Source organism: Miscanthus floridulus, chromosome 12 (genome assembly GCF_019320115.1).
Source record: "Miscanthus floridulus cultivar M001 chromosome 12, ASM1932011v1, whole genome shotgun sequence".
NCBI classification, from domain to species: domain Eukaryota; kingdom Viridiplantae; phylum Streptophyta; class Magnoliopsida; order Poales; family Poaceae; genus Miscanthus; species Miscanthus floridulus.
Window position 1 is genome coordinate 74,856,369 of NC_089591.1, and position 19,280 is coordinate 74,875,648.

At 45.9% G+C, this 19,280-nt stretch overlaps 1 protein-coding gene across 1 annotated transcript in view; it reads left to right on the forward strand.

Annotated features, from left to right (window-relative positions):
* The window catches only part of LOC136497611 (anthocyanidin reductase ((2S)-flavan-3-ol-forming)-like), a 41,161-nt gene that overhangs the window by 21,347 nt on the left and 534 nt on the right, over positions 1-19,280 (forward strand). The window contains exon 2 of the mRNA XM_066493462.1: positions 18,888-19,267. Coding sequence (XP_066349559.1) covers positions 18,888-19,267 — 380 coding nt within the window. The remainder of the gene's footprint in view (positions 1-18,887; positions 19,268-19,280) is intronic.

Here is a 19,280-nt window from a genome sequence, read left to right on the forward strand (position 1 = left end):
CTCGTTGGAGCACCCGCGCAAGGGTGTAGCTCCCCCTTGATCCGCGCAAGGATCAAGTGCTCTTTACGGGTTGATTCTTCGACACTCCGTCGCGGCGAATCACCCAAAGCCGCTCACAACTTTGAGTTGGGTCACCCACAAGCTCCGCCGGGTGAACACCAAACTCCCAATCACCACCAAGCCGTCTAGGTGATGGCGATCACCAAGAGTAACAAGCACGAACTCTCACTTGACCACGCGAAGCCTAATGAGACGATGGATGCACACTTTGCTACTCTTGATTTGCTAGTGAGGCTACTCTCTTGGATTCTCAAATCACAAACACCTCACTAGGAACTTGCTCTTCTTGGCACTCACAAACGTGTTTCTCAGCTGTTGGAATGAGCAAAAGTTACTCCACTCACGAGTGGAGCTTCTATTTATAAGGCAGCCTGAAAAACTATCCGTTATGAGCTTCTGCGGGGTGACCGGACGCTCCGGTCGTGATGACCGGACGCTCCGGTCAGTTCTACCCGCGAACCAGTATTTAAAGAGTCGACCGGACGCTGGCAGGGTCCGGTCAGCACTGACCGGACGCGTCCGGTCGCATAAAACCCTTACTGGAACCTTACTGGACTCGACCGGACGCTGAACCCTCAGGGTCCGGTCTCACTGACCGGACGCGTCCGGTCACACTTTTCCAAGTCTGGACCCTTACTGGAGTCGACCGGACGCTAGCTCTCAGCGTCCGGTCACACGACTCTCCAGCGTCCGGTCACAACAGACTTAACCACCTCAGTCAAACGAACTGACCGGACCCTGCGGCCAGCGTCCGGTCGCACCGGAGCCAGCGTCCGGTCAGTGTTTGACCCTCCATTCACTTTCATCTTTCGAACATATGTGAATGAAGTTTGCTCCAAAGGATCTTAGGCATTCATAGGAGCTACCTAGAGCTAGTTTTAACAAGTGTGCACCACACCTAATTCACTAGACTCAACTAGGTCAAGCTACTCGTTCATACCCCCCTTCATAGTACGGCCAAAGGAAAAACAAAGTCCTAAACTACTCTAAGTGTCTCTCCAACTCCAATCGACACTTAGAACTAGTTATCCTTAACCTTGTCGTCCATCCTTTGAAAACCGAAACGATTTCCATCGTAGGGGCATGACAACCTCGATTGCCCAATCGATCTCCATTACCATGACCTAACTTAATTGCCTCTGCAAAACACACGTTAGTCATAGTAATCTTGTATTGACATTAATCACCGAAATCCAACTAGGGGCCTAGATGCTTTCAATCTCCCCCTTTTTGGTGATTGATGACAATACCACCTCGAGTATGTTATGGAGTGAGGTTTTTGACGGGCTTGGTTCATATAAGCTTTTGTCAATAAGAACAAAGAGTTAGTCAAGCTTATATGACCCAAGCCAACACAATGTACTCAAAGGATATGAATTAAGCATGAGTACAAATAATAAAGCTCATTTGCTTCGAGGTATAAACGCGGAAGCAAACGCAAATGAGCATAATCACAAGTGATATGACATATAGAAAAGCGAAGTAGAAATCACATATGTCAAATATCACAACCACGTAGATAGCACTATCACATATATATAAAAGTATGCATGAAAGTAAACACACGAATGCATAAGTAATAGTGTATCACACAAATAAAACTCCAAATGTATATAAAAAGCTAATACTAGATAACTAGCTCCCCCTAAAATTCGCTCCCCCTAAGTCTACATACTCAAACCCTCTCCCCCTTTGGCGTCAAACACCAAAACCTAAGGGTCGGACGGCGGGGCTGCAGCGGACGAGTCGGGCGCTGAAGTACGTGGAGCAAGATGGAACTGGGCGCCATCATCATCAGATCCTGAGCTCTGAACTGACTGACCCTCTGAAGCAGGAAGTGTCGCTGAAGCGGTCTGGGTCTGAGCTGGGGCTGGTGCTGCCTGTGACGCTGCAAGTAAGTCTGTCGTAGGATCTGACGAGGCGACAGACGAGGGGAGCCTCTGAGTGGTCATGATAGCTGGAGCTGCTGTAGACGGACCGGCAGTATGCATGTGAGGCGGAGTAGGCATGCCGGTCAACTCGCTGAATGATGCTCCAAGACTCCTGGAGACTGACGACTCAGGCACGAACAGCGAGGAAGACTGCTCTGGTGTAAAGCCCGTCTGAAAGGGCGTGAACTGCGGGGCAACACCCGGTGAGGCTAACCACTGGGACACCTGTACTGGAGGTGACGTGAACTGAACTGGAGGCTGTCCCTGACTCTGAAGCCCGATGGGCTGTACTGCTGGAGTCGTCGAAGTGGTAGGAGGCTGTGCAAGCTGGGGCGAAGGCTGTGGCAGTGGAATCCCAATAGCCGTCACTACATGCTGCATGAATCCCATGAGCTGCTGCTGCATAAGTAACTGCTGGTGCTGAAGGAGCTGCTGCTGCCGCTGAAACTCGTCCTGACGAGCCTGAAACTGTGCAAAGTTGGCAGCTGTCTCCTGTGCCTGTCGTGTCTGATCCTGCTGCATCCGCTCGAGAATAGCAATGAGAGCGGGGTCTGTCTGTGGAGCAGGTGGAGCAGAACTGGAGCTACCGGCCTCTGCATCGTGTCTGCGAGGAGGCATCTGAGGTATAGGCTGGTAGTCGTCGTCGGAGCTATCACTGTACTCGCTCACCTCCTGCTGTGCCTCTAGCTCCTCCTCCTCAGTAGCTGCTATCCCTCTGATGATCTCATCCTGCTGAGCTGCAGACTCTGGCACGTCGGGGCGACGGCTAGGCTGACTGGGTGCCTGAGGAGTGGCGTGTCTGATCCTCTGTGACAGGTTGTAAGCTGGGAACTCTGTGGTGGCAGCTGTATACTCATCCATCATGCCAGGGGGCTTATCCATCACAACTCTGCGAATAAGGAAGGTGATCCAGTGAGCATAGGGAAGCTGCCTGCGACCCTTGAATCCCTCAGCTATAGTATCCTCCATCTCAGAAAGAAGGAGGTCCCAGATGTCAAACACTGTCATCTGCATGATGGCATTGAGAAGCCAGAGCTGTAAGCGAGTCAGGCCCTCCCTGTATCCCAACCTGGGAAGCAGTGTCCTCCTGATGATGGCCTCTAGTATCCTCGCTGTAGGAGTCAAGTCACTGGGGTTCCTGCTCGACCCCTCACCAAATGGCTCCTTGAAGCAATGCCGCACTAAGTCTGTAGGGGGTACCAACCCTCCATGGGGACGCCTGGGAGGTCCCTGCTGTCCATAGCAAACCTCATGCATCCTTATAGGTTGCTCCTGTAGTCTCAGTATCTCCCTGGCTCTGCCACTAGTCACTCTATGGTCTTTGCCGTTGAAGGCAAAGTGAATGAATCTGTGATGAGGATCAACATAGAGCGAGGCATAAAACTGACGGACCCAAGATGGTACATATATCCCCGTCCGTCCAATCAGATCTGACAGTCCTGGCAAATATGACAAGTATTGCCGAATGCCCTCTCCGGCTGCTGCCACAATGGACTCTATCTGACAGACCCTCTGTGATCTGAACACTGCCCCACTGTTAAGATATGCATTGTAGAAATCCTCATGCAGTGGCGTGTAGAACCCCTCAGCTGCTCTCTCATCCCTCCTCGGAGGAAACCAGACCTCAAACTCCACAAACCGCAGCTGCTGAACCTGCCTGGCTGTAGCGGCCCTCAAGTCGAGGTGAACCACTGGAGGCGGACCCTGTGAAGGACGTGAACCCCTGCGCCGTGTCACTGGCCTCGGTGGAACTGCAGCACTGGTACGACTCGAGCGGCGTAGCTGAGGTGCAGGCTCGGTCTCCTGACTCTCCTGAGTCTCCTGGGCTGGCTGAGGCTCTGCTGGTGGGGGCTGCTGCTGTGCTGACGGACCCTCCTCAATGGCAACCCGTCGTCCTGCCAACGTGGCAGTCCCAGCTGGACTACCATGACGACGCTCAGCCTCCTCAATCGCAGCTCTTAGTGCGGGTGAAACTGGCTGATCTGCAATAACAACTCCGCTGCGGGTACCACCTCTTTCTGCACGCTCTGCGGCCTCTGCAACAGCTGCTGCTCTCGCTGTCTCGGCGTCGGGGTACTTGCGCTTCTTGGATGTTACTTGCTTGGTTGACTTGCCCTTGGATCCGGCTGGCTGACGAGGCGGGGGCCTCCGATCATCATCGCCTGGGCCACCACCAACATTCTTGGTGCGAGCCATCTGAGCTGACAAGATGGTGAACTGTCGCTGATGAAGATCAACTGTCAATCTGCCGCTTTCGAGGCTTGGCCTCGATCCTTACTCGCGAGCTTGGCTCCGAGTTTACTGCCAACTGCCAGACGAAACACAACGGAACCGACTCGCTGCACGATAGAATAGATGGATATACAAATAAATACCATATATCTAATAGTTGCGAAATCCTAATAGAGAAAGCAATGTAGATGCGAAATTGAATCGTATGGCTTTCTACCTGACGAAACGCGAACCGAGAAGAGGTAAGATATCACGCGGGGGATTCTCGGAACCGGGCTAGGGTTATGTCAAATGCCCTGAATGCAATGGGGAATCAGTGCGATTAGAGTTTGATCTAGGTCATAATTTGAGATCAAAATTGAAGCACAAGATTTTGCCTTACCAACCAGTTAGAGGATCGGGCAAGAGTGGCGAAGATTGGCAGCCTCGGCACCGATGGGGCAGCGAGCTTGGGTGCGAGGTGACCGGCGAGGTGCTGAGCAGAGGCAAGGCAGGGCCGGAGCTCGGCGGCGCTTGGCTGCGACGGGCAGATGGTGGCACGGGACAGCGGCGCGGGGCTCGGTGGCGCGCTAGGCCGGGGCACGACGGCGCGGACGCGAAGTGACCGGCTATGGCGGCGGCTCCGGCGAGGCAGCGGCGGCGCGGCTTGGCGAGGCAGCGGCGGCGCGTGCGCGAGGTAGGGCGCGAGGAGGTGGCGGCGCTGGTTGGGTCAGAAGAGAAAAAGGAGATCCGGATTTATAACCCCCAACACGTGACAGAGAAGGAAACGGAAAAAAGAGTCCTTAAGACGCGCGAGATCCATTGACCGGACGCTCCGGTGGTAGCGACCGGACGCTACCACCCAGCGTCCGGTCGATTCCAGAGAGGTCCAAATCCTCTGGAATCGCGACCGGACGCGTCCGGTGGTCCTTGACCGGACGCAGGCAGGGTCCGGTCAGTACAACTTTGTCATCCTCCGATCGACCGGACGCTGAACCCTTTCTGACCGGACGCACAGACGCAGCGTCCGGTCACTCCTTCAACAGCAGTTCACCTCCTGTGAACTGACCGGACGCTGGACAGCAGCGTCCGGTGCAGCGTCCGGTGCACCTTTTTCAGCAATTCTTCAACATACCTTCGCGCTACCTGTTCCCAATCAAGTCCCAACTTGAATAAGATCCAAATAAACACCAATTGGGACTGATGTGAGTGACCTCTCTCAAACCCTCATATTTTTCAAAATATTTTGCCTTAGGCTATAATTCTTTTTAAGAAAGTAGGCAACAAGAGGGCAAATGGAACAAAACGACAAAACAACATTCATGCAAATGTAATGCTTGTAAGTAAATCTAGTTGCTTGTCAAGTTTGATCCAAGGTTAAGCTTCTTCACACGCTTTTCGGCGGTTATCTTAACCATGTTAGACAAGCCCTATATGCATTGCCACAAATTAAACAAGTTGTATTTTACAATGAATGCAAGGGACAACACAAGCTCAATTTTTTGTGAAGTTACTAAAATCAAGTACATTGAGCTCGTTCCGCAATCTACAAAATGTAGCTTCATCTAGCGGTTTAGTGAAGATATCCGCTAATTGATCTTCGGATCTTACACCTTCTAGTGATATATCATTTTTGGCTACATGATCTCTTAGAAAGTGATGGCGGATATCTATATGCTTGGTGCGAGAGTGTTGAACCGGATTATTTGCAAGTTTTACCGCACTTTCATTGTCGCACAAAAGAGGTACTTTCTCTAGAACTACTCCATAGTCTAGTAAAGTTTGTTTCATGTATAATATTTGTGCACAACAAGCACCCGCGGCAATGTATTCCGCTTCGGCGGTGGACAAAGCCACACTATTTTGTTTCTTGGAGGACCAAGATACAAGAGATCTACCAAGCAAATGGCACCCTCCGGATGTGCTCTTTCTATCAACTTTGCATCCGGCGTAGTCCGAATCGGAATAGCCAATTAATTCAAATAAAGCTCCTTTGGGATACCAAAGGCCAATGCTTGGTGTGTGCTTAAGATACCTAAGGATTCTTTTTACGGCAATTAAATGTGTTTCCTTAGGACTAGCTTGAAATCTAGCACACATACACACACTAAACATGATGTCGGGCCTAGATGCGGTTAAATATAACAAGCTACCAATCATAGAACGGTAGAGAGTTTGATCAACCGAGTTACCTCCCTCATCTAGGTCGAGATGTCCATTTGTAGGCATTGGGGTCTTGATTGGCTTACATTCATCCATCTTGAATCTTTTGAGAAGATCTTTTGTGTATTTCTCTTGAGAGATGAAGATGCCTTCTTTCATTTGCTTGACTTGAAAACCAAGAAAGAATGTAAGCTCACCAATCATTGACATCTCGAACTCCTTAGACATCAATTCACCAAATTCTTTGCATGAGTCTTCATTTGATGATCCAAAGATGATATCATCAACATATACTTGACAAATGAAGATATGCCCATCAAGCTTCTTGGTGAATAGTGTGGTGTCGACCTTCCCAATGGTGAAGCCCTTCTCAATGAGGAAGTCCCGAAGGCGCTCATACCAAGCTCTTGGGGCTTGCTTAAGCCCATATAGTGCCTTGGACAACCTATAAACATGATTAGGATATCTAGGGTCTTCAAACCCGGGAGGTTGATCAACATAGACTAGTTCATTAATAAAGCCATTTAAGAATGCACTTTTCACATCCATTTGATATAGTTTCATTTCATGATGTGATGCATATGCAAGAAGGATACGGATGGCTTCTAATCTTGCAACCGGTGCAAAGGTTTCTCCAAAATCTAAACCTTCAACTTGAGAGAACCCCTTTGCTACTAGTCTTGCCTTGTTCCTCACAACAACACCTTGATCATCTTGCTTGTTGCGGAACACCCACTTCGTTCCAATGACTCTTGCATCTTTTGGTCGCTCTTCAAGATTCCAAACTTCATTGCGAGTGAAGTTGTTCAACTCTTCATGCATGGCATTGATCCAATCCGGATCTTTAAGAGCATCTTCTACCTTGGTAGGCTCATAGCAAGAGACAAAGGAGTGATGAGCAATAAATGAAGTAAGTTTTTGAGATCGAGTCATCACCCCCTTTGTTGGACTCCCTATGATGAGATCTTGTGGATGATCTTGTAGGAGAGGTGTATTTCTTCTATTGACCACTTGAGGAGGAGGTTGTGGAGCATCAACATCTTGTGCTTGTACCACCATTTGCTCATGGGAGATATGAGTATCTTCATTTTCTACTCTCCCAACTTTTTCACCATCTTGTGGTACATTTGATGAAGAAGGTTGGTTAATGACTTGTACATCATCTTCATCATCTTTTGGCTTGATGTCTCCCACCGGAATGTTCTTCATAGCCTCCCTCAATGGTTCATCACCTACATCATCAAGATTCTCATGTGCTCCTTGGGAGCCGTTAGATTCATCAAATTCCACATCATATGTTTCTTCAACCAAGCCGGTGGCATGATTAAATACTCTATATGCTTTGGACTTCAATGAGTAACCAACAAGAAAACCTATATCACAACGCCTTTGAAACTTCCCTAGGTGTTGCCGCTTCTTGTAGATGTAGCACTTGCAACCAAACACCCTAAAGAAGGAGACGTCCGGCTTCTTCCCATTGAGCAACTCATATGGTGTCTTGACAAGGAACTTTTGAAGAAATAGGCGGTTGGATGCATAACATGCGGTGTTGATTGCTTCCGCCCATAGAGCTTCGGGGGTGTTGTACTCATCTAGCATTGTCCTTGCAAGAGTGATCAAAGTCCGGTTCTTCCTCTCAACTACACCATTTTGTTGAGGAGTATAGGTTGCGGAGACTTCATGTTTGATTCCAACTTCATCACAATAAGCTTCTATATTTGTGTTGTCAAACTCTTTGCCATTGTCACTTCTTATCTTCTTTAGCTTCACTTCAAATTCATTTTGAGCTCTCTTGGCAAACTTCTTGAAACATGATGCAACTTCGGATTTGTCATGAAGGAAGAACACCCATGTATATCTTGAATAGTCATCCACAATTACAAGACAATAGAGATTTCCTCCTAAACTCTTGTATGTTGTTGGTCCAAATAAATCCATGTGTAGGAGTTCTAGCACTCTTGTGGTTGACATGAAGGCTTTGGTTGGATGAGTGTTTGCAACTTGCTTGCCGGCTTGACATGCACTACAAAGCTTGTCCTTCTCAAACTTCACATCCTTCAATCCTCTTACCAAATCATTCTTCATAAGCTTCTTGAGTGAGCTCATCCCAACATGAGCAAGTCTTCTATGCCATAGCCACCCAAGTGTTGTTTTGGTGAATAGGCAAGTTTTCAAGTTTGCATCTTCGGAGGTGAAGTCAACTAGATATAAGTTGTTGTATCTAAATCCATTGAATATCACTTGATTGTCATCTACTTTGGATACAACAACCTCCTTTTCGGTGAATAAGCATTGAAATCCAAGATCACACAATTGCCCAACGGATAGCAAGTTGAAGCTCAATGAAGCAACATAGAGTACATTGGAAATGGAATGATCATTTGATATTGCCACTTTGCCCAATCCTTTAACCTTGCCCTTTGAATTATCTCCAAATGTTATTTTCTCTTGTCCATCTACCTTTTCATCTAGTGAGGTGAACATACGAGGATCACCGGTCATATGTTGAGTGCAACCACTATCAATAACCCAATGACTTCCACCGGTCTTGTAGTTCACCTACACACAAGAGATTCAAGCTTTAGGGATCCAAGCTTGTTGAGGGCCCTTCACCTTCTCAACAAGTGACTTAGCCACCCAAATTTTCTTAGGCCTACTCTTGTTGGGGGGACCTAAGAACATGACTTTCATCTTTCCACTCGAATCTTTTCTAAGCATGTAGTGAGCATTGAAGGCAAAGGGTCTAGCATGCTTGGGCAAGGGTTGTGGTGGTGGAGTTTGACACTCATGAGCAAAGTGGCCTTCTTGTCCACACTCAAAACATCTCTTTGGCTTTGGCTTTGGCTTTGATTGTTGGTGTTGAGCTTGAGCCTTCTTCTTCTCTACACTTGCCATATATCCAATGCCACTTCTATCCATCTTCATGACGGTATTCATGAGTAGCTCACTTTGGAGATGCTTGCCTCTAGCAAACTTGCTTAATCCCACCTTGAGATGCTCTTTCTCCATCTTGAGCTTCTTATTCTCTTCCTTGAGAATATCATTGTTCTTCTCCTCCTTGAGTTTCTTGATTTCTTCTTTTAGCTTCTCATTCTCAAGGATCACCTCTTTGTCATGATCAAGAGTTTCTAGCACAATGGTGTTGTGACTTTTCATCTCTTCAAGATCTTTCATGAGCTTTTCATTGTCACTCTTGAGCTTGACAAACTCATCATAGTCATTGCACTCAACCACTTGCTTGCCCTTGCTACTAGATCCATGCTCAATGCTTTCATCAATTAAATCATCACATGAGGTAGCTATATCAATCTTAACAACATGGTTAGTAGCATCATGTGGCTCATTTGGTAAGAATTCTTGTGCAATAATAAGAGTATCATAATTGATCTTTAGAGTTGTATATTCATCTTTTAGCTTATTGTGACTAGTGATAAGCTCATTGTGCACCCACTCAAGTTTATCATTTTTATCTTTAAGCTCTTTCTTAGAAGATTTGAGCTCCTTAAGTTTGGATGATATGGAATCATTTGCTTCTTTGAGCTCATCATTAGTCTTTTCTAATGTATCACACTTAGCTAAGAGTGAATCATTTTTAGCATCAAGTTTTTCATTTGTAGCTCTACTCTTTCTAATGATCTTTGTATATTTTCTTAGTATTTTGACAAGATCATCATATGTAGGTGAGTCATCATCATCGCTATCACTATCATCATCACTAGCATGTTCATCATCACTACTATCATCACTCTTAGTTACCTTGCGTTCACCTTTGGCCATAAGGCATAGGTGTGTAGAGGATGATGGCGATGGTGGTGGTGAAGATGCAAGATCAATAGCAATGGCGGCCACCTTTTCATCGTCACTCTCATCATCGGATGATCCACTTGATGAATCGATGTCCGTGAGCCAATCACCGACAATGTAGGCCTTGCCACTCTTCTTCTTCTTGTAGAAGTCCCTCTTTTTGCCATCTCTCTTCTTGTATGGCTTGTTCTTCTTCTTTTCATCTTCATCACTTGAATCATCTTTCTTGCCCTTGTTCTTGAACTTGTCTTTCTTGGGCTTTGTGCATTGATGAGCTAGATGGCCAAGTTCGCCACAATTGTAGCAATCCATCTCGGAGATTGGCTTTCTTCTTGAACTTGTGAAGAACTTCTTCTTCTTGCCATCAAACTTGATGCCACTCTTATTTAGCCTTTTTAGCATCTTGGTGGTCTTCTTCACCATGAGGGCAAGACTTTCTTCATCATCTTCATCACTTGAGCTCTCATACTCAAGTTTTGCTTTGCCCTTGTCTTGGCTAGCTTTGAATGCTAAGTCCTTCTCTTTCTTCTTTGTAGAGGATGAGCCGTCTTGTGGTGTGATGTGCATGTACATCTCATGAGCATTGATCTTTCCCAAGATTTGTGTCGGTGTAGCGGTGGAAAGATCACCTTGATGTAGCACGGTCACAATGTGCCCATATTTGTCAATGGGGAGGACACTCAAGATTCTTCTCACAACGTCGGATGGTGACATTTGAGTAAGTCCAAGCCCATTGACTTCCTCTACAAGAACATTTAGTCGAGAATACATCTCATTAGCACTTTCTTTGGGAAACATCTCAAAAGAATTTAGCTTTTTAATCACAAGATGATAGCGTTCCTCACGCTCACTCTTGGTTCCCTCATGGAGCGCACAAACGTCCGACCATAGTGCATGGGCGTCTTTGTGGTTCCTTACACGATTGAACACCTCTTTGCAAAGGCCTCTAAAAATGGTGTTGCGAGCCTTTGCATTCCATTTTTCATAATTTACTTCATCGCCTTGAAGTTGGGCGGCATTCCTAGGTGCGGGGAACCCTTGGGAGGCGGCTCTAAGAATTCCAACATCTAGAGCTTCTAAGTATGCCTCCATGCGGATTTTCCAATATGGAAAATCATCTCCCTCAAAGATAGGAGGAGGACCATCCCCGTGAGACATCTTGCTCTAAGCGATTAAGCTTAAAAACGTGAGCACGAGGCTCTGATACCAATTGAAAGGATCAAGATGCCCAAGAGGGGGGGTGAATTGGGCTAATTCGAAATTCTCTTGCAATAAACAAATCCTACGGATAGCCCAATTAACCCCTTGTGCCTAGAAAAGTATTTCTATCAAACTAATGCACAACGAACTCACCACCTATGTTCCAACCTTACTCAAGCAAGCAATTCTATGGATGTAAAACAAGTATTGAATTGCTTAAAGTGAATACTCAAAGTAAGTGCTCAAAGTAAATAGGGAGAGAAAGGAACGCGGCGATGTTTTGCCGAGGTATCGAAGAGTCGCCACTCTCCACTAGTCCTCGTTGGAGCACCCGCGCAAGGGTGTAGCTCCCCCTTGATCCGCGCAAGGATCAAGTGCTCTTTACGGGTTGATTCTTCGACACTCCGTCGCGGCGAATCACCCAAAGCCGCTCACAACTTTGAGTTGGGTCACCCACAAGCTCCGCCGGGTGAACACCAAACTCCCAATCACCACCAAGCCGTCTAGGTGATGGCGATCACCAAGAGTAACAAGCACGAACTCTCACTTGACCACGCGAAGCCTAATGAGACGATGGATGCACACTTTGCTACTCTTGATTTGCTAGTGAGGCTACTCTCTTGGATTCTCAAATCACAAACACCTCACTAGGAACTTGCTCTTCTTGGCACTCACAAACGTGTTTCTCAGCTGTTGGAATGAGCAAAAGTTACTCCACTCACGAGTGGAGCTTCTATTTATAAGGCAGCCTGAAAAACTATCCGTTATGAGCTTCTGCGGGGTGACCGGACGCTCCGGTCGTGATGACCGGACGCTCCGGTCAGTTCTACCCGCGAACCAGTATTTAAAGAGTCGACCGGACGCTGGCAGGGTCCGGTCAGCACTGACCGGACGCGTCCGGTCGCATAAAACCCTTACTGGAACCTTACTGGACTCGACCGGACGCTGAACCCTCAGGGTCCGGTCTCACTGACCGGACGCGTCCGGTCACACTTTTCCAAGTCTGGACCCTTACTGGAGTCGACCGGACGCTAGCTCTCAGCGTCCGGTCACACGACTCTCCAGCGTCCGGTCACAACAGACTTAACCACCTCAGTCAAACGAACTGACCGGACCCTGCGGCCAGCGTCCGGTCGCACCGGAGCCAGCGTCCGGTCAGTGTTTGACCCTCCATTCACTTTCATCTTTCGAACATATGTGAATGAAGTTTGCTCCAAAGGATCTTAGGCATTCATAGGAGCTACCTAGAGCTAGTTTTAACAAGTGTGCACCACACCTAATTCACTAGACTCAACTAGGTCAAGCTACTCGTTCATACCCCCCTTCATAGTACGGCCAAAGGAAAAACAAAGTCCTAAACTACTCTAAGTGTCTCTCCAACTCCAATCGACACTTAGAACTAGTTATCCTTAACCTTGTCGTCCATCCTTTGAAAACCGAAACGATTTCCATCGTAGGGGCATGACAACCTCGATTGCCCAATCGATCTCCATTACCATGACCTAACTTAATTGCCTCTGCAAAACACACGTTAGTCATAGTAATCTTGTATTGACATTAATCACCGAAATCCAACTAGGGGCCTAGATGCTTTCACATATGGACATGTAAAGGTAGTTTTGCTTTGGTCATCTAGATGAATCGGTATCTGGTGGTAACCTGAATACCCATCAAGAAAACAGAAAAAAGAGTGGTTCGTCAGTCGCTCTAATATTTCATCAATGAAGGGCAACGGAAAGTGATCCTCCTTTGTTGCCTTGTTAAGTTTTCGGTAATCTATACACATCCACCATCTAGTGACGGTTCTTTGGGGGATTAATTTATTCTTTTCATTTTTAACTATAGTCATGTCTTCCTTTTTAGGAACAACTTGAACAGGGCTTACCCACTCACTATGTGGCACAGGATAGATGATCTCGACATGCAGGAGTTTCAAAACCTCTTTCTTAACAACATCTCTCATCGCATTATTAAGCCTACGTTGAGGCCCCCTAGAAGGTAGAGTTAGGATCTATAGGGATGCGATGGGTGCAAAGAGCAGGACTGATTCCCTTAAGGTCTTGGAGTGAGTAGTCAAAAGCAGAACGATGCTTTTCTAAGACAATTAGTAAGCGAAGGGATTCTTCCTGAGAGAGTTTATCACTTATGATTACAGGAGAATCCTGATCACTATTGAGAAAAGCATATCTAAAACCAGAAGGCAGAGGTTTAAGCTCAATGGAGGGCTTAGGTGGTTCTAGCAATTCATCTAGAGGTTTAGGGTCTATAGGATTTTTGTCTTCTTCTTCGATGAAGAACTAGGCATCATCTTTCAGGTTAGGTTCAATCAAGTCATCAAGAGATGCAGCCTTAACCTCTTCCATTGGGTGTTCCTCAGGAATTGGCTTAGTCTTAGCATTTAGAGAATGAGTGATGGGTATAGAAAGCTTAAAAGTTTTTTTCAAGTCTTATATTCAACTTTCCCGTTTGTTCTTCTTAGATAAATCTTTCAATTGGTTATCCTATCAACAGGTCAAACTCCATGATATCAAAGATATAAAAGCTCAAATGAACCTTGGTTTCTTGTACCTAGATAGGGAGGACATACATAATTCCCAAACTTGGGAGCATGTGTCCTGAAAGACCTTTCAATAATTTTATTGTTGGGGTTAATGGCATGTGTTTCAATAAATCATGAGCAAAAGATGCAGACATGATGTTAACACCCACAACTGGATTGTAAAGAGCATCAAAAGGAGCTTTATTAATTTGGCAATGAATGGATATAGAAGGTGAATCTAAGCGAATCACATTAGAGGAAAGCTCTAATTCTTTTAACCATTCATTACTTATAATAGACACTAGCTCTTTCATAGTCTTTTTAAGGAAAGCTTCCTTAGAAGGGTCTAAAGGTTTTTCATAAGATGATGATTTCCTAGACTTCTGGGGTCTCCTCATAGTATGGTAATTCAAGGTATTTTCATATTCATCAAAAAGTTCATCCTCAAATTTAGGCATAAAATCCGAAATTGGAGTTTCCTCCTTTTCCGGTGGTTTAGGATCTAAAATAGCTGAAGTTGGTGATGGGTTTTCTATGGATTCAGATTCAGCTATCTAGGATTCTTCCTCCAATGGCTTCTCTTCTACTTCTTTAGGGCGTCCTCTAAGATTTTAGCAAGAATGCTTCTCCCCGTATTGGCGGAGACATATAAGAATGAGCCTCCTGAGGCCGTATTAAGATGCTTCGAGGTTTTCCTATTAAGATCCATATAAAGTGTTGAAGAAGAATAGGATCTTGAATGGTAAGGTTAGGGCTAGTTTTAATGAGTATTAAAATGTTACCATGCCATGCCTAGAGATTCTTTTTTTCTTTTGTCTAAAAGATAGAACCTCTAAATGAAGTTTGACTACCCTAGAGATGGGAAAGAATTACAAGCAAAAGCTAGAGCACAGGACTTTCCAATCTCCTTGTCTATTCTCAATGGTGAGATTGTACCAACGTTTAGCTTTTCCCATCAAAGAAAATGGAAAGAGCTTCCATCGTAAGGTTTCATCTGACCTGCCCGCAATGTGTAGGCATGCACAGGTCTGCTCAAACTCATTTAAGTGAGAATATGGGTTTTCATCATCTTCGCCCGAAAAAGGTTGATCCTGAACCATGTTGATTAACTGCGGGCGTAGCTCATAGCCAGGCATTAGGATATGCTTTGAAGATTCTTGTGGTTGTAGGCTTGTGCCCATGGGTGCACCATATTGGTAGATAGGGGTGGATTCTAGACCTATGATAAAAAAGAAAGAAAAAATAAAAAGGATAAAAGTATAATAAAGGTTAAGCTAGACTCGAAGTTAACTCAGCGATCGTTCCCTGGCAACGGCGCTAGAAATGTTTGTTGGTATAAATTAATGCACATAGAATAATCCATAAGCGCACAGATATTATACCGTTGTAGCACTTCACCGAGAGTAACCCAGTTTTATATCAAACTCAAAGGAACGGGGGTGAGAATAACCAATTCTAACTTAACCCAACTTTATAATCAAGGCTAGATAATAGGAGCGTAGAGGAGACTAACATAACAAAGAGGATGATTGGTGGGGCCCATAGGGGTCGGGTGGCCTCTAGGTGGGGCCGGCCAACCCCACATGTCAGTGGGTCGAGCCCCGCTTTGGTGGAGAGCCTTCTGGAGTCTTCTGGCACCTTCCCACGTTGATCCCATGGCGGAATTCTGTGATTTCCTTTGGCGAATAGGTCCCCCTTGATGGCTTTCTAATTAAATCCTACTGAAAATACAGATTCACCAAAACTCGTGGAATTTGTCAGTTTAAACCCCTAAGTTTATGTTGGTGATCTATTTTTGCCATTTAAGCAAGTTATATTGACGGTTTATGATAAATGTTAACTCCGTCAATAGAACTCTATCCAACACATAAAATTGGGGGTCTGTTTATTGGACCATGTGAATCTACTACCAGTCCTATGCAGCTCTCTTAACTCAGTAAAATTAATCATGTCATTAAATGCGTCCATTAGATGTACATCAACATTGCTAGAACATTTCTCTTCCACCTTCCTAATCATGTTGAAATCTCCACCAAGGAGCAAAGGTATCTCTAAGCTCTGTATCTTACTTTGAATTTCCTCAAAAAAATCTCCCTTTCTATTATCATATGCAGGGCCATATATGTTAAATAATTTCCATTGGAAACCATCAATCTTCATTGTCAAGGTACAACACTGATAGAACTCTCCCATTTCTTCTTCAGTAACACTAGCCAGATCTTTATCTACCCCCATCAACAAACCTCTAGAGTGACCAGAACAAGGCAACCATGACCATGCCATATCTTTATGACCTGCAAATCTGTCCAGCTCTCTCTGCCCAAAAGATGTTTTAATTGTCACTTGAAGACAGATACAGTCAAAGGAGAATTTGTTAATTAGCTCTACCAACTGTTTCCTTCTACCTGCATTACCAAATCCTCTTATGTTCCAGACAAGAATCTTCATCCCTGATCTATAGGTAATAAATTAGCATCTGGAATAGCTCTATTTTCTGCATCCAAAATCTCTAGATGATGTTGTACTTCAGAACTCACAGGGGAATCAGTAACTCTAACATCTTCCTCTTTGGTGACAACAGAGCTCGAATGAAGTTTCTGTTTGGTGTTCAAGAGAGCAGTCATAGCCTCCTCTTTGGCTTGTATCAAAGATATATTAGCAAGTCTAGTTGACTCCTCAGACCCCAGTGAGAAGCCACATATTCTAGCAAGATCATCAAGTGGATCATAAGAAGTGGGGGAGGGGAGGGGAGTAGAGTAATTACCTTTAGTTGCAGCTTTCCTAGCCATGGCCTTCTCTTGACAGAAAGCATCAGAATCTTGAATTCTTGAGCTCTGTCTAGTAGAGCATTTGGGCACAGGGGCTTCAGGCACTACATTTGCTGGCAGACTCCCACCATCTTCAGCCCTCTTGGAAGTTTGCTAATCAGAATCCACATTGATCGCCTTGGGTAGCAACTGTGCCTCATTAGAGATGACCTCGACTGACAAATTCCCACCAGAACTTGTACCACATGAGACCTCTAAATTTGCATAATCCAAATTGTTTAAGTCACTATTCACAAAGGAGTCAAGACTATCAAACAAGGATTTATCAGATTGAGTGCCCCTCATAGGTTCCTCAGTAGGAGCAGACTGACTCATAATGTTCTCAACAGAAGGAGCTTTTGTATGCAAAGAACTCAGATTCAAACTGAATGCCATGTTGTTTATTTCCTAGATAATATCAGACATATCCAACATCTTCTGACAGTCATGAATCACTATTAGTGGGAGCCATAGGTGCTATCTTAGCAGTAACTACACTTGAATCACCATAGTCCTTCTTTTTGCCTTGATAGTCAGAAGGCCCAGCCTCATTTTGCTTAGAAGAATCATGTGGTGGTGGTTTGCCAGACTCCAGCCACCCATGACTCTCCTGAGATTCTGGGTCCTCCTCATCTGTTATCTCATCATCCTCATCATCTAGATCTTCATCAGGCTTTGCTAGAGAAAAACTGTTTGAGTTTGTCAGAGAAGTACCAGGATATCTTCCTCCCTTGTTTGTTGATGAAAACTTCTGAGGTCCCTCCAATCTGATCAGGGTTTTTGCAAGAGACCTTAACCCACACTGACTTCCAATGTAGAGATGGGATGTGAACTTCCTCAGGATCTCCAACTAAATGAGCCAACTCCATGACTGCAAACTCTGATCTGGCCACTTTAGGAATCCCAACTGCCCTAACCCAAACTGATTGGAGCACTTGGAAAGCACCAGGGTTGTCCATATTTGTTTCCTCCACTACATCAATGATATCAGAGGTGATAAACTTGATATTACCCATTTTGACCAGCAAATTCAAAGCAACCTTGGATGGTAAGTTGACCAAAAATTCACTACCAGATAATCTCTTAACATCCCAATTCCATTTTGAGTCAATCAGATACTGAAGCTCTGTCTTGATTCTGAACTTTGTACCTCTCCCCTCAAGAACTAAAACAATAGCTCTAATAGGAGTTTCTGATTCCTGCTTTTGGGTAGGCTTAGGTTCAGGAATGTTCAGGGAGTAGAAGAGTTGTCTAGGCATAACAAAAGCACACAGCCGCAGACCTTTGTTTGACCTCATCATAGGGCATTGGTTGGATTTATGACCAGTATCTCTACAACTATAGTAGAACGGCGGATTTCTACACACAGACCAGTGGTGCCCATCTTCATTGCAATTGAAACATTTCATGGGGGCACCCGAGAACTGACCTTGAGAGGAATCCCACGCTTGTTGTTGATTGTAGCCCCTGCGGCGATCCTCAATTTTGTGGCGAAGATCAGCTTCTGTCATTTGTCGCACATCCCTATACTCATGCTGATCTCCAGCCCTCTTGTGACCCTGAAAATCTCTGTCATGATCTCTATTCATCAAGTGAGACTGCCACAGATCTCCATCGCCATAGGCTTGAGCATCTCGCTGTGATCTCTCATCACGCTGATTGGTATCACGGCTATCTCTGCGGGACCCTGATATCCATCTTGCTTTTCCCGACCATCTTTGAACCGATCAGCATCCATATTGTCTCTTTCCTGATACGAACGCTTATCCATCGGTTGTTTGATTACCTCAACGAAGGATCTCTCGTCGGTGATGGCTGGCGGAACACGACGAATCTTCTTAGCTTGCAACCCAAATCTCTTGATATCTCTTGCGCTTGCCGGAAAACGCTCAGCCGATGGGTCCAGAACCCTAGCGGCGGCGATCCAGAACCATCGAGTGGAGGCGGATTTTGGATTGGAGTGTTTAGGGGGTGGAATGAAAGATCGCCGGAGAAATCGGCCGGAATGGGGGCGCGGCGGTGGTTGGTGGCGTGGGGAAGGGCGAGAGCTCTAACCGCCTCCCAATGTCTGTTGGTCCTATAATAATATGCTCATGGCACATAAAATCAGTCAGTCAGTGTATATATCACTGAAAGCATGCTTGCTTGCCGTGTGTTTGCGCTGCATTGCAGGGGTACGTCATCTCCAAGGTGCTTGCGGAGAAGGAAGCGTTCAGGTTCGCGCAGGACCACGGCATCAGCCTCGTCGTCGTGTGCTCGGTCCTCACCGTGGGCGCGTCGCCGGCGCCCAAGGCGTGCGCAAGTATCCGGGCTAGCCTCTCCATGCTATCCGGTGACGAGGCAGCGCTGGCCATGCTGAAAGGCATCGAGAAGTCCTTCGGCGCGGTGCCGGTCATCCACCTGCACGACCTCTGCCGCGCCGAGGTGTTCCTCGCTGAGACGGCGACGGCGTCGTCAGGGAGGTACATCTGCAGCAGCATCGGCACGACCGTCGTCGAGATCGCCCGGTTCCTGGCAGAACAGTACCCACAGTACCACGTGAACATAAAGCAGTAAGCTAAAATT